We start from the raw sequence: 14232 nt of genomic DNA, 5'->3' as shown, positions 1-14232 counted from the left end.
GGATGAAATTGTAAGAGACCAGTAGACAATTGATAATCGAATTTGTCAAATTTGTCATCGATAAGATAGGTAGAAAAGTATGAATTTCCTAGTGACTAAATTAGGATGTATTAACATTTCACAAAATCTGATCATATTTCATTTGTCATTTTCTATATTAATATTGTTGTTCCATTAAAACGTGTCATTAAAGGAGCTGAAGCTTTCGTGGCGACCTGATGCGAATATATGTTCTCGTGATATAAACCAGGTAAAGTATTCGTTGTCCAACGTTTCGAGAACAGACATTCTCATCTTCAGGGTCTGTATGAAGAGACCAGGAAGAGAAATTCTATATATATACAGTATATACTATTTGGAGTGGGCATGGTGGGCTCTGATCGGCTGGTGGATTGTCCAATCAGTTATTGATCTGAAGACTGGCTGTGATTGGTCGGTGGTTGGTGCTTTCTGATTGGTTGGTGGGTTGTTCAATATCAGTTGTTGGCGTAATGACTGGTTGATGCTTTCTGATTAGGGAAATCCAGGTGTTACTGAGTTGATAGCCAACATCTCAGTTGAGATTGTTGCCTTCTTTGAAGCCACAGCAATTACCAGAAGATGAGAGCAATGTCTGTTCTCGAAACGCTGGAAACACACACTTCATCTGGTTAGTATCCCGAGAACATATGTAGTTTTTGCAATGCCACCAAAGCTTCACAGATCCCGCAGAAAGGTTTGTAATATCGGCTAAATAAAAAATTTAGTATTTCATTTCTAATTAAAATTAGATATTTATATGTTATGTTAAATTTATTTCTCAAGATTTACAGCACACGTCCTTTACAACATCGAGAATAAATAACTAAATTTAACTCAGTTACGTATTGACCACATAGCAATATTGTGCATCAGAAGAAATGATTCTTGTAAAACTTCAGAAAGTAAAACTGCTGATAATCACCGGTGACACACATGACAGCCAAGGTATTTATATAGGGGAATATATTACTTTACAAAATACTATTTCAAGAACATAATTAGTTAATAGATTTTTGAATCAACTATTTTTACTCTCTTTTCTTTTTTGATGTTAATCACTGTCATCAGAATCGAAGAATCTGCGGTACATGGACACTTTCCCAGGGGGGTCCTCCTCCCCGCTGGTGTTGTATGTCACTGCAGGGGGTTTCGACATTAGAATGGTCTACAAAGAAAAAAAAAACAATCAAAATGCTTTCAACACATTTTAAAACATGCTTTTACTAGAGATCTTCGAGAATATATATATATATATATATATTTAAATCACATCCGGAGTATCTTTCAACATTTGCATTGCAAACAAATCTTATTTATATAGGTTTGTTACTAACACTAAAATACAAACTTCAAAACATATAAGAATTACAGGTTGCATCCTTATTATAAACACAATAATTCTCAGTCTGTCCGCCACGATAATTTCCCATAGTTCACAGTTAGGCTAATAGTTGTCGCTAGCTGCTTTGCCTACAACATAGCATTTAGGGTATTTGCAGACCAGCCCAAGGCTAGGAGGGAACAACTAGCCGTTCAAAGGACGATAGCTTTTGTTCCATAATATACTGTAAAGGGATCTGTGTGTTGGTGCTGGCGCCTACTTTAAAGACTGTTAGTGATCGAGCTATAGTTGATTGATTGACTTTGTATATAACATATTTCTTCAGCGTACAATGATGTGGTGCGCCTATTTTTGTCCGTGCTATTTGGGTTTTGTGAGATTTAGTGCATTTTGGGAAAGGACAGAGACCTTTGCATTATTATTATGTGTTTATGTTGCGGCCCAAGAAACAAGCAAGATATGGGCTATTGCTCTAAAGAACCAGCGACCGACTGTTCTGTGTTTCGCTGATTCAGCACCTTGTAATTGTGATATAATTTATGTAATTTTTCTTGTGTTTTGAAACATATGTTCGAGAGACTTTTCCTAACTCCTCCCACGATACCATATCACACCTCCCATGGCGTCTGGGACTCGCTACTTGGCTCAGTTTTAAAAGTCGGCGAGCTCTGGGCCCGGTGTTAAATAAAATAAATTAAATTAATAAATTAGGATAGAAGATTTCCGCTTGGGAGTTGGATTGGTAGTTGGAGCTGCAGTTGGCCAGTGGTCGAGATTTTGATCCACAAGGGAAAACTTCTATAACGGTTCGAGACCAGTAGACGGCAAGGTCCCTTGAGAAAGGAAGAAGCCAAGTCTTTAGATGCGTGACCCGATCTTCGAGGAGTGACAGCTCTACATGCAGACGTCGTAATGAAGGTATTCCTATCATACATCTGATTTCTTACAAAAACCTAGTCTCTCTTTTCTAGAAAATTATATCGCTAAATTCATTATTGTTTATCCATGCCTTTATCTTAGAGGATAGCCGTCCGATCCCAGTAGTCAATCATCTCGAGCTAGATCCCCCACATATTTCTAACCGTCTTCCGCTAACCTTTTTGTCTTCACGTACGATTTTTCTGTTTTGATATCGTCCATTAATTGTATTCTCTTCCCCCTCCCTCTCTTTCCTGCCAGCCATACCCTCTAAAATGTCCCTCATGATACAGTTCCTTCTTAGCCAATATCCCAACTAGTTTATCTTTCTCTTTTCAATAATATCTAAAATTGTTCTTTTGTTCTCCCACATTTCTAACACTCTCTCATTCGTTTTCCGTTCGTCTAGCTAATTTTCTGAATTCTTCTCCACACCCACATTTCGAAAGCTTCCGTCGTTTTTCACCACTTTTGTGTAATATCTATGTTTCTGCTTCATATAGTACAATGCTCCATACGAAATTTTATGAGTCTTTTTTAAATTCTTAATCAAGGTACCACAAAAGAGACTTTTCTTCCTTCTAAAGGCTTCTTTCGCCATTCCTACTCATGCTTGTATATCAAGTTTACTTCATATCATCACCGATAATACCACCCATACATCTAAAACTAGTCACCTGTTCTATTTTTTATCGAACTATTTCTATATTTGACACCGACTGCTTCGTTCCAGTCACCATGGCTTTTACCTTTCTAACATTTACAGGTATTTTCATCCCGTGTTTTTCACAACTTTTCCTCAAGTTTTCTAACATTATTGATTTCCTTTTCACAATTTCATTTGTGATAATAACAGAATGAGCATTAGGCCTATGTCTGTATCAAAGAAGTTCATAATAGACACTACCTGCCACGATGACATCACTTATAGTTGAATCATACCCGATTCACCCCAATGACTCTAATTCTTTAATGATTTCTACGTTAAGATTGCAAGCATTGTAACTTTGATCAACAGACGCCTTGCTGATCAGCACATTCTTTTGAAGAACTGAAAGTATAGTTAGTTTTTTAAGTTCTAAATTACTAGAACTGACTTTTTAAGTCTACCGAATATTTATGAAGCATCAGGATTTAAGAGAAAAATGTATGCCTAGCCTTCTACAGATACAGACTATAGAAGTAATATGTATCTGATATTTTAGAGATGATCTTACCTGTAATTCGGTTGGATTATCAATAATGTATCCCAAGATAAGCAGAAGTGGACAGTAGAGGAAATTTAGGATTCCAACAGATCTCATCAGCCACGGGAATCCTATGGCTCTAACAACCTCACCTCCTACCATTGGACCTACAAATATAATCGATTATAAATTTATTACAGGGTTAATGACGAAGAGGACATTCAATAACATAATACAGCTCGATTTTTGAAGTTCGTTAAGATGAAATTCTGTTTGAATCTTGATTGTTTTTTAAAGGATCCGCCATTGAACACCCTCTTTCTTTACAGCAATAGATTCTTCTAATTTTGTAACCTTCACTAGTGATAGTCTTTTATGGTTAAATAGTTGGCTTATTCCTGTCTTTGATACACGAAACCTCGATACGATACCGGTGGAGATTTAAGTGGTTCGGCTCGGTCAATGTCTATATAACCTTAATGGTGAAAAAGGGCATCAAGATCCAAAACAATCTTCTACACTTACAAGGGACGTATGCAAATCGTGACAGCTAGATATTTATGAAAATTAATACCCTGACTATCTGTGGATCGCTAATCATCGTGTTGATATTCACTCGGTATGGAAATGCCTTGTTTAAGCGCTACGTATAAGACATATACCAAGAAGTGACCGGGTGAGGCTGTGCCGAGTTATACCCCAAAAACGCCGGGAAAAGGCATAAAATGAAAAATGTGTGCAGATAAATTGATACCTATTGGAGGGGGACACGTGACCAAGTACACAACAATAGTGTTGCCATCCAAACACAAACTTATAGAACTTATATTATTTTATGGCAGTAAAACAATTGGTATAAAACTTGAAAGAAAATAAGCAAAAGGTGGGTTATTAGTGTTTCCAAATAAGGGAGATATGAGGCTTTAAATTTGACGAATTATGGATTTCGTACAGGAAAACGAATAAATGTAGAACAAAAACAAGACTGCGGAAGGAACAAATGTACAGTAGGAGCAAACTACAGCATGCACAGCATCCAGTGACTAACGGGCTTGATACAGGATTCACCCAAAAAGGGCACAAGTTAGAGTAGCCGTAGAAAAAAAATCCATGGGACAATGCGGAAATGTGAACAGCAAGTCTTCCTGTAGCTCAGCAATTCCAATGGCGTTTGTGTGGAATTGATATCTGGAACCGTTCCCGAGAGCTATAAAATGAACTGTCTCCGTGATACAACACTGCATAAAATCCTACATGCCTTAGAAAAGGACAGTGTAGCGACTGAAAAAAGCACAGAAAAGCTGTGGCACGAAAGGTAACAAATCTATAGCAAGAAAGTACGTCAGAATCGATTCGCAAAGATTAATGACCTCTGATAGGTCTCAATCGAGAGTAAAGGAAACGTTAGCATATGACACAACGATGAAGGTAAAACACACTGAATTCGGGTTACCAGTAATATACAGACGCAAAAATTTTAACATAATACACCAATACATACAATAGAAAAGCCAGAAATAGTATGCAAAATACGTACATTTCTCGCCCTAGTCGCACACTCGATATGACGTATCAAGCCCGTTAGTCACTGGATGCTATTCATGTTGTGGTTTACTCCCTACTGCACATTTGGTCCTTCTGCAGTCTTCTTATTGTACATTTGTTCGTTTCAATGTACGGACCCCATAATTTCTCAACTTTAGAGCCTCATATCTTCCTTATTTAGCAACAATGATAACCCATCTTTCGTTTATTCCCTTTCACGTTTCATGCCAATTGTTTTAATGCTATAAAATGGTATCGTTCTATTTGAAAAACTATGTTTGTGTTGGAATGGCAATACTTCTTGTACAGCACTACTGCTGTGTACTTGGTCACGTGTCCCCCTCCAGTAGATATCACGTTATCTGCACACATTTTTCATTTTCTGCCTTTCCCCGGCGTTTTGGGGGTATAACTCGGCACAGCGTCCCCAGGTCACTGATTGGAATATGTATTACACATAGCGGGTAAACAAGGCATTTCCTCACCGAATGACTATCACCACGATGATTAGCGATCCACAATTAGTCAAGGTGCCAAGTATCATAAATATCTAGCTGCCACGGTTCGCATACGTCCTTTGTTAGAATAAAATGTGCAACGTGGAACTTCAAACTAAAGATTTTCTTAAAAAAATTTCAATACAAAACAAATATGGCATATATGTACTTAATCACTAAAGTTGACAATCCACAGGACTATTGTGTTGATGGACATTGAGCCCCCGAAAAAAGATACGATTTTGACAGTTAAAGGAAACTCAAAAGTATGTAAGATAAAACTCCATTTTTTATACAGAGTGGCCAGAAACTCCCTTGACACCCGAACTAAATGCTTGTTACAGTACAAGATGTTAAAATATTTAAGATTTGCACCTCCCATCCTGACCATTGACATGGCAACCGTGCTCCTCGTGTGATTGCCGCGTAACTGGCACATGACTGCCCGCAGAGAGGGAGGAGAATAAAGTCTGTGCGTTGACGAGTTCACTGTCTCGTCTTTCTGTATTTGGTGAACAACAATAGCAGATACTAGTGACTTCAATTTGGAGGAGTGCTTATTGGCACGTGTATGGGTCCTCAACAAAAATATGCCACAGGTGATAGATAGGTTCCGTGAACGGTTAGGTAAGGAACCACCAAGTTATCAAACTTTGATCACGTAGAGAAGAAAACTTTTCGTCTGGAAAGTGTTATGGATGTCCCTTCACCCTGCAAGTCAACAAGAAAGTGTTCTGCTGACGTGTGAGCTTGGAATTGTTGGAATTGCAAGAAGCACAAGCAGCTCCACATGAAAATGGACTTAAGCGTGCACGCATTCCAGCCAATGGTCATCAATGAACTAATCGACGATGTCTTGAACTGCCGGCAGGAAGCATGCAGAGTCTCTTTGGAAGTTCCCCATCATTTCTGCTCTGATGTGTGTTCTTTTCTCTGATGAATGTGCTATTTATCGGAGTTTGCGGATAGGATCGTCTTCATAGGAGCACAGGAAAAACCATATTTTAATTAAGGAATTGAGACCAATCCTTCATACGTCATGCTTTAGACGGGAATGACTGAATCTTTGATCCTTACTTCTTTGAGGGTTTCGTGAACCAGGTTATGCCTACTTATCAGGAGATGTTGAAGATCGGCTTCTTCCACAGCTGCAGAATGTGTACATTAACAACACAATTGTTTACCGGCACGATGGAGCTCCCACTCACTTCGCACTTGCTGTTCGTGAACACTTGAACATACTGTTCCCTGGACTGTGGATAGGACGTAAGTTCTCAAGTTCATTTACCCCTTATTCTTGGTCCACTCGAAATGCAGACCTTGGGTCAGGAAGACGCGGTACGGATAATGAAGATCTGCGGACAAGTTCTTTGAAGCCTTCCAGCTTGTGACGCCGCAGCTGCTAAAGCAAATAAGTAGGAGGACATAGAATCATATCAAGCTGTGCAGGGGTAATAGAGGTGAACATACGGACGCTTTGGGATATAACTGTGAGTACTATTAAGTATTATTAATGTAGATATGATATAAGTGTATAACCGCCACCAGGTTATAGAAGTATTTTTTTGTGGACGCCCTGTATATTTCGTGAAGACAGTGATTATTATTTTCGATTTATACTTTATTCTGCAACGCACATAAGTTCTTTCTTGGTGGGAATTGCTTCTTTCCCACACAATTGGACAAAGAAGTCTTTCATCGTTTTTTCATATATATATTTAAAACGTTGCTTTCGCTGAGAACATTTCAGTTAGTGACTAACCATTTCAGTGTTTCTCCCTGACTCATTATATGCATAGTATATATTTTATAGTCAATGGGAACTGAATTAAGTGTTTTCTTTAATCGCTTATGGAAACATTATAATAGATTGGAGAAATACGGACTGACCAGATGTTTCAGTGGCCAAAGTGGCACCAACTGCGTTGTATTCCAATTCGTTATCTGTACTTTCTCACGCCAGTGTTATCGCCGTGTCTAGTGCATTATGGGCAGTTGACTAAAATTAACAGAAATTGTTTTCTATATTCTGTTTGTATGTGCATACAGGTGAGTAGCTGAGTAATTTTTGAAATGAACTGCCAACACTTTCCTGTTGACCATTGCAATCCGTAGCTTGAGCTTAGATGCTCAGGGAGTTTGACTACAGGTTTGGAAGATGCAACCACGCATCTCGCGTTAAACTTCAAACATAAGTTGTGTTAAGGGGCACAAGCTATTTAGCCGATGAAGGACGATTACTTACGGCTAGCCCCAATCAGTGAAATCCTAGGTCCTCAGACCTTGTGCGTTTCAAAAGTTATATTCGCGCCCTCCAATCTCAGAATTCAACTGTGAAGACCTTCTTTTCGTTTATTTACTCAAGATTTACTTTTACGCTGCAGGACTGTTCAGCGTAACAACTGGGTTCATCGTGGGACGATCCAGACAACTTTTCCCCAGTGCGAATCCCCCAAGTGTGTTCATGGTGTGAGCAAAGTATTTATAGTGATACCTGAATTATAATCATATATACATAGAAAGGGCTATATTTCCCGAATAGGGCAAAACGTAATTTCAGCGGCAAAATTTATTAGTGTCCAGTGTTGTATTCATTTCTCTTCGTTATTTTTTTTTCAAAATAGTGTTCTAATAAATAAGTATAGTGTCAATTAATCCAGTGTGTTTTCGTTGTTTGTATGAGTGATATTTGTGTGCGTTATGGTCTGGATGACCGTCTGATCGTCCGTGAGGTTTTCGAGACGAGACACCCGAACCTCTCGGCGCCTAATGCCCATCTCATTATTGAGACCGACGAGCTTTTTGGGAAACAGTTTGTAACCTTTCTTGGAGAGGTCTTCGTCGTCCTGTCCAGGTAAGTTAAAGTATCAGGAGTATACTTATTGGTAATACCACGAGCCAAGGACAGCGAACAGAACCACGCCGGTTACAAATAAATGGACAACGAACTACTGACGGTTACAAATAAATGGCCGCCCGAACAGCGACACGACCTCTAGATGGTTATAAATAAATGGACGCCCGAACAGCGACTTGAACTCAGGACCGGTTATAAATAAATGGAAGCCCGAACAGGGACATGAACACTCAATCGGTTATAAATAAATGGCGCCCGAACAGGGACTTGAACTCCTGTTGATTACAAATAAATGGCGCCCGAACAGGGACCCGAATCGAGACCGTTGGTGCTCGAATACTTATAAGATCAATATTTTAATATACGATTTCTCTTTCAGCTTAGTACCAGTAATCTGGAAAAAAAAAAAAAATCTCTTTCAGGTGATTTTAATCATGTTTTTGTGATAGCCTAGTTTATTTTTGTCCAAGATGGCAGAGCAGGAAGTAGATTTTCTTACTAAGATAGATATAAATTTTGATAAATTAAGGGAAAATATTATACAGGAACTTGAGAGATACTTAATAGAATGTAAAGAGTCCCGTGCTGAGAATAAAGAAAACCTAGCTAGATTAGAACGAAAAGTAGATGAGAATAAAGAAAATTTTGTTGAATTAGGTCAGAATATAGACGCTTTACGGGACGTGTTTCGTGAAAATAGTCAGCAAACGGAAAATGCTGGAAACAAAACACCGGAATGCGAACCCCAGTTACAGTCAGACGTTCCCACTGGATACGAAACACCGGAATTTGAACCTCAGTTAGTGACTCATATTCCTAGTGTAAACAAAACATTGGAATTGAAACCTGAGCTAGAGACTAATATTCTTAATGAAAAGGAAACGCAGGAATCTGAACTCCAACCAGAGACAGGTAGTCTAAACCAACCTCGTAACAAATCTGGCAACGATTTTATTCATTCAGTATCTAGCAACACCACTTGTAGTATCAGAAGTAGTGAAATCCACGAACATATGATTGTAGACGACAGAGGTCGTAAGCGCACAAGAATAACTACCACAAAACACAGAGAGAAAAGGCGCAAACGAGATTACAGTTATAGCAGTAGGCAAAGATACGAAGACCAGATGTTAAACAATACAAAATTTAAAGGGAATCAGAACCGAGAGCGCATACGAAAGAATAACAGATACAAAAGAAGTCGTAAATCACGGCCACGTAACTTGAGTTATCACATACTAGACAGGAACCGCAATTTGTGTGACATTAAGCATAGACTTGTACATAGAGGTAAGCATCGTAGAAATAGACGAACAAACCGTAATTATCAAAGCAGAAACAGTAATCATAGGAAAAGAAAAAAAAAAAAAGAGGGGCAACCAAGACTTTGTGTGTTGATACAAATTTTTCTTTCAGAAAAGCGACGCATTTCTAAGCGATAAACATGTATTCATTTTCTTCCTTTTTGCTTTTAGTTTTTGATCGGAGCACCTGGATACGAAAAGAAGAACTACGCATTTCTTTTAAAACTCCTTTTTGCTTCCAGCTTTTAACTGTTCGGCAAAGAGTAGATAACATGTTTTTCTTTCTTTTTCTTGTTTCGATAAGGCAGTCGCCAGACTGTAGAACCACTTGTGTTTATGGTTACGAATAACGGGTGATATACAGCTGATTCATTCTTTTCTTTTTTCTGTCTTTGCTCCGTGTAGCACTTCACACCTCAGTCAGCTGTGTATGAGTGTTGCAAACCTTATTAATGACTTACTATTAGTTTAATGTCATTAATTTTTTCTTGTTTTCATTTTAGATGTTTGAATTTAGATCTTTTAGTAAATAATTAACGTATCATATACGTAGGGGAGCCGTACTTTTCTAAAAACGGTTTGAACTAGTAGCGCAGTTCCGTACCCTCAGCCAGTGGGAAGATATTTTGGCCTTATAACATATTTTTATTAAATGTTTTAATTTTAAATCCCTTTTTAGGATCCTTTCCCACTTTCGAAATTCTTAAATATGCTATTACATGTTATTTACAATTAATGTTTGATTTTCTTTTTAGAATTTTTCCAAAAAAAAAAAAAAATATCCAGGTGCGCAGGTCAGAAAATTTTTAGTTCTTACTTATATATATAGCTGTATGTTTATAATTAAAATTTAGTATGTAATCACATACGTAGGGAGATTGCATTTATCCAAAAGCAATTTGAACTAGTGGCGCAGTTCCGTATTCCTAGCTAGTGGGAAGATATTTTGGCCTTATAACATATTTTTATTAAATGTTTTAAATTTTAAATCCCTTTTTAGGATCCTTTCCCACTTTCGAAATTCTTAAATATGTTATTACATGTTATTTAGAATTAATGTTTGATTTTCTTTTAGAAAAAAAAAATGTATCGAGATGCCCAGGATAAGAAAATTTTTAGTTGTTAGTTACGTATATATTTTTGTATTTGTAAATGAAACTTAGTATGTAATCTCATGCGTAGAATATGAAACTTTACATTTATAATCAATGTTAAATTTCTTTTCAGTGTTAATCTTAGATTTTCGTTTTCATTTTGAAGTGTTTACTGCAATTTTATTGAACCTCATTTACGTCATTTACCCGATTTTGACTTATTTGAATTTCCAGGATGTGACATGATATATTTTGTTTGAAGAGAAAAGTTTAGAACGGAAAGTAGGCTAAGCCTTAAACAAGTGATAACAGACGTTTCCTTGTTGGCTAACAGAATGTGCAGGAATGTCGTGTGAATAGTATAATTCTCCGAACGAAAGCAGTAATCTTTTTATTCTAGAAGGAACTATATGAACAGATATTCTGATGGTGAACGGTCGTTTTTCCCCTCATATTAATATATATGCGGAAATATGTTTAACTTCTATATTTTCTTGTAATTTCTAATTAACATTTTTTTCTCGTCTTCTCTAGACCACTGAACGACCGTAGGGAAACTTCTTCGGGTAGGATATTTTATGGGGATAAATATTTTTTTTCAGGGAGGCAATATTTCCTGGAATTGCAGATCTCTTGCAAAAATGGATGTGGCTAATCCATTGGATATTCCATAGCTAACTGTATTTTCGCCATCAATCGCAAAATATAGTTTTTCATTTCTCTTCTACTTTTATAGTAACCCGTAACTAACCATGTGTATTCTTAGGTTAGATTTTTTTTGAGTATATTTTGATGTCTAGTAACATTTCAGCGAATATTTTAACGTTTATGAATCGTAACTATATTGTGTACTTGTATGCTAATGAGTTGTAATGTTTATTTTTCATGTTAATTTTGAGAAAGTTATATTTTAGTCACAGTATGTCCCAAAACTATTTGGAATTTTTTTAGTAAAATTGTTTTTGTTATGGAGGATTTCCTTCAGAAATCAACATGGCCAAAGGTTTTGGAATATAAACCTTTAGGTTTCAGCCATACTGCCAATGACGGATGATTTTCTTCAAAAATCGACATGGCCCATTATTTATGAGGTTTCAGCCGTCTTAGAGATATTGATATAGATCCCGAAAAATAAACTTATTTTCTTTTTTTCCGACAGTATGAAGCCATAACGTTTTTTGAGAATTACTTTCTGTCAATTATTTCATATGCTCGATGACTGAATTTTAATATGTTAATAAGACCATTTTGAAAATTTTGTAGCGAAGATGCCTAAGGAAGCTTGTTACAGCTGTTTTGTAGGGAATTTAATTGGATGTTTCAGACCAACCAGAAATTTGTAATGTCGTTGACTATACTCTTGTTTGTATACCATGTTTTTCTTTTCACAGGTCTCATGTATTTTGTCTTTCAGAGACATTTTACGATGCTACGAGAGCATTTGTATTTTGTGTGTTTACACATTTTTTCTAGGTGGAAGACGTATGTTATGTTCCAGGGAACATACGCGTAGTTTACTGAATATTAATGTTTATATTTCAGTTTTGTGCAGAAACAATTTTGTAAGTGCCTAGGGTTGCAGGCCTTCCTCGTTTCTAGTTTTTTTTTGCCTCGCAGGTGTCGATGGCATATTGTGTGTGTAAGTACGTGTAGTATTACACATTTTTCCCACCTATGGTTTTGGTCAATTCATGGTGTAATGACCATTTATTTTCAGGAATGTTTGGACTAGTGAGTCAACTTCCTTGATTCAGACCTTTGAAAAACTTGGATCAACACCGTATAGTTTTCAACGCTGCATTAATAAGTTCTTTTGCAGATAATACCCATATGTTCTAGTAACCCTACAATGTTTACGTTTATGGAAGTGAACAACAACCATTATTTTAGGCTTAAGCTAATAATAACTTTGTTTCAGAACGAAACCATTTGTTGTAATGAGCATTATTGAATTAAAGTCTCGATTTTCACGACGAGCAGATGGCATTTGATCTTATGGCGTGCCGAATTTTCTTCATACATGTCAACGAAATCACGATCTTTTTCTTTGATATGCAGAATCATGCTTATTTCTTGGAATTACTATGAACGTCAATTTTGACACTTAAGTTTATTTTTTTTATTTTTGAAAAACGATTTTTCGTTCTTTTCTGCCAAACAACACGAGGCACAGTTAAAAAAAAAAGGACATACAGGTGAAAATCTTATTTTGTTTATATATTGTCAGTTTATCATGTGTTTACATTTCCATTCATTTTACTTTTTCAATGATTTTCATATTTTTCAAATATATTAGAGTGATATCGAAACTTTAACAATAATTTTAATATTTTAGTACCTTTAACATGTTTTGCTATTTGCTTATTCATTCACATTTTGATATTTTAAATACAGATATCAGTATATTTAATAATTTTTATTGAGATGTTTGATAATTCTTTAAGTCGATGTTTTCATAAATAGTTATCGTGTGTGTATATTTATTTCATATTACACAAAATAAAGTGATCGAAACGGAACACTTAAACATTTTACGAAAAGAATTTATTAATGTTTAAAAAAAAAAGGATTTAAATAGCCCTATAACGTATTTACTTCATATTATATCAAATAAAGTGATCGAAACGGAACACTTAAACATTTTACGAAAAGTATTTGTGTGTTTAAAAAAAAAGTAAGAATTTTAATAGCCCTATAAACGCTTTCTGCGAACTTAAAAAAAAAAAAAAAAAAAAAAAATATCATACAGGTGTTATAACCATACCTCGTTTCTCACACCAGTGTTAAAAAAAAAAAAAAAAAAAAAAATCCCCTTCACCCCTTATCAACTCCTCGTTGGAGAACCATGGAGGAATGGAGGATACTCACACAGGAAGACAGCATGGTTTCAACATGTGAGGAAACGGAAGATAAGGAAACCCAACTGCACCAATTGTTCAAGAGGATCTTATTACTTCATGGAACATTTGGATTGGACATTGCTCATGCAGGAAACTCATCATGTTGTAGTGAGTGAACAAGTTACTTAATTATTTTAAATAGCCCTTTTCAGGTGAAAAACCATTCATCGTTTATACACGTAAGTCTCACACCATATGACAGTGTTGCCAACTAACTTATTTTAAATTTTCAGGTGAAAAACCTAATTTTATTCATATTTCGTCATACGGCCAAGGGTTCTCAACCTGTCTACGTGTGCACTTGACAGGTCGTTCCACTTTCGGACACCAATCTATAACCGCCACCAGGTTATAGAAGTATTTTTTTGTGGACGCCCTGTATATTTCGTGAAGACAGTGATTATTATTTTCGATTTATACTTTATTCTGCAACGCACATAAGTTCTTTCTTGGTGGGAATTGCTTCTTTCCCACACAATTGGACAAAGAAGTCTTTCATCGTTTTTTCATATATATATTTAAAACGTTGCTTTCGCTGAGAACATTTCAGTTAGTGACTAACCATTT

The 14232-nt window shown here is 36.4% G+C and overlaps 1 protein-coding gene across 1 annotated transcript in view; it reads right to left on the bottom strand.

The window, feature by feature from the left end:
• Positions 1–786: 786 nt before the first annotated feature.
• Positions 787–14232, bottom strand: part of LOC145667106 (synaptic vesicular amine transporter-like) — an 86978-nt gene continuing 73532 nt past the window's right edge. Inside the window, exons 9-10 of the mRNA XM_081734846.1 lie at positions 3499–3635; positions 787–1186 (exon numbers count right to left, since the gene is read on the bottom strand). Coding sequence (XP_081590972.1) covers positions 1073–1186; positions 3499–3635 — 251 coding nt within the window. The 3' untranslated portion in view covers positions 787–1072. The remainder of the gene's footprint in view (positions 1187–3498; positions 3636–14232) is intronic.

This window comes from Thermobia domestica, chromosome 12, assembly GCF_964235325.1.
Source record: "Thermobia domestica chromosome 12, izTheDome1.hap1.1, whole genome shotgun sequence".
NCBI lineage: Eukaryota > Metazoa > Arthropoda > Insecta > Zygentoma > Lepismatidae > Thermobia > Thermobia domestica.
The sequence above is the reverse complement of the archived record's forward strand: the minus strand, read 5'-3'. Positions and strand labels throughout refer to the sequence as shown.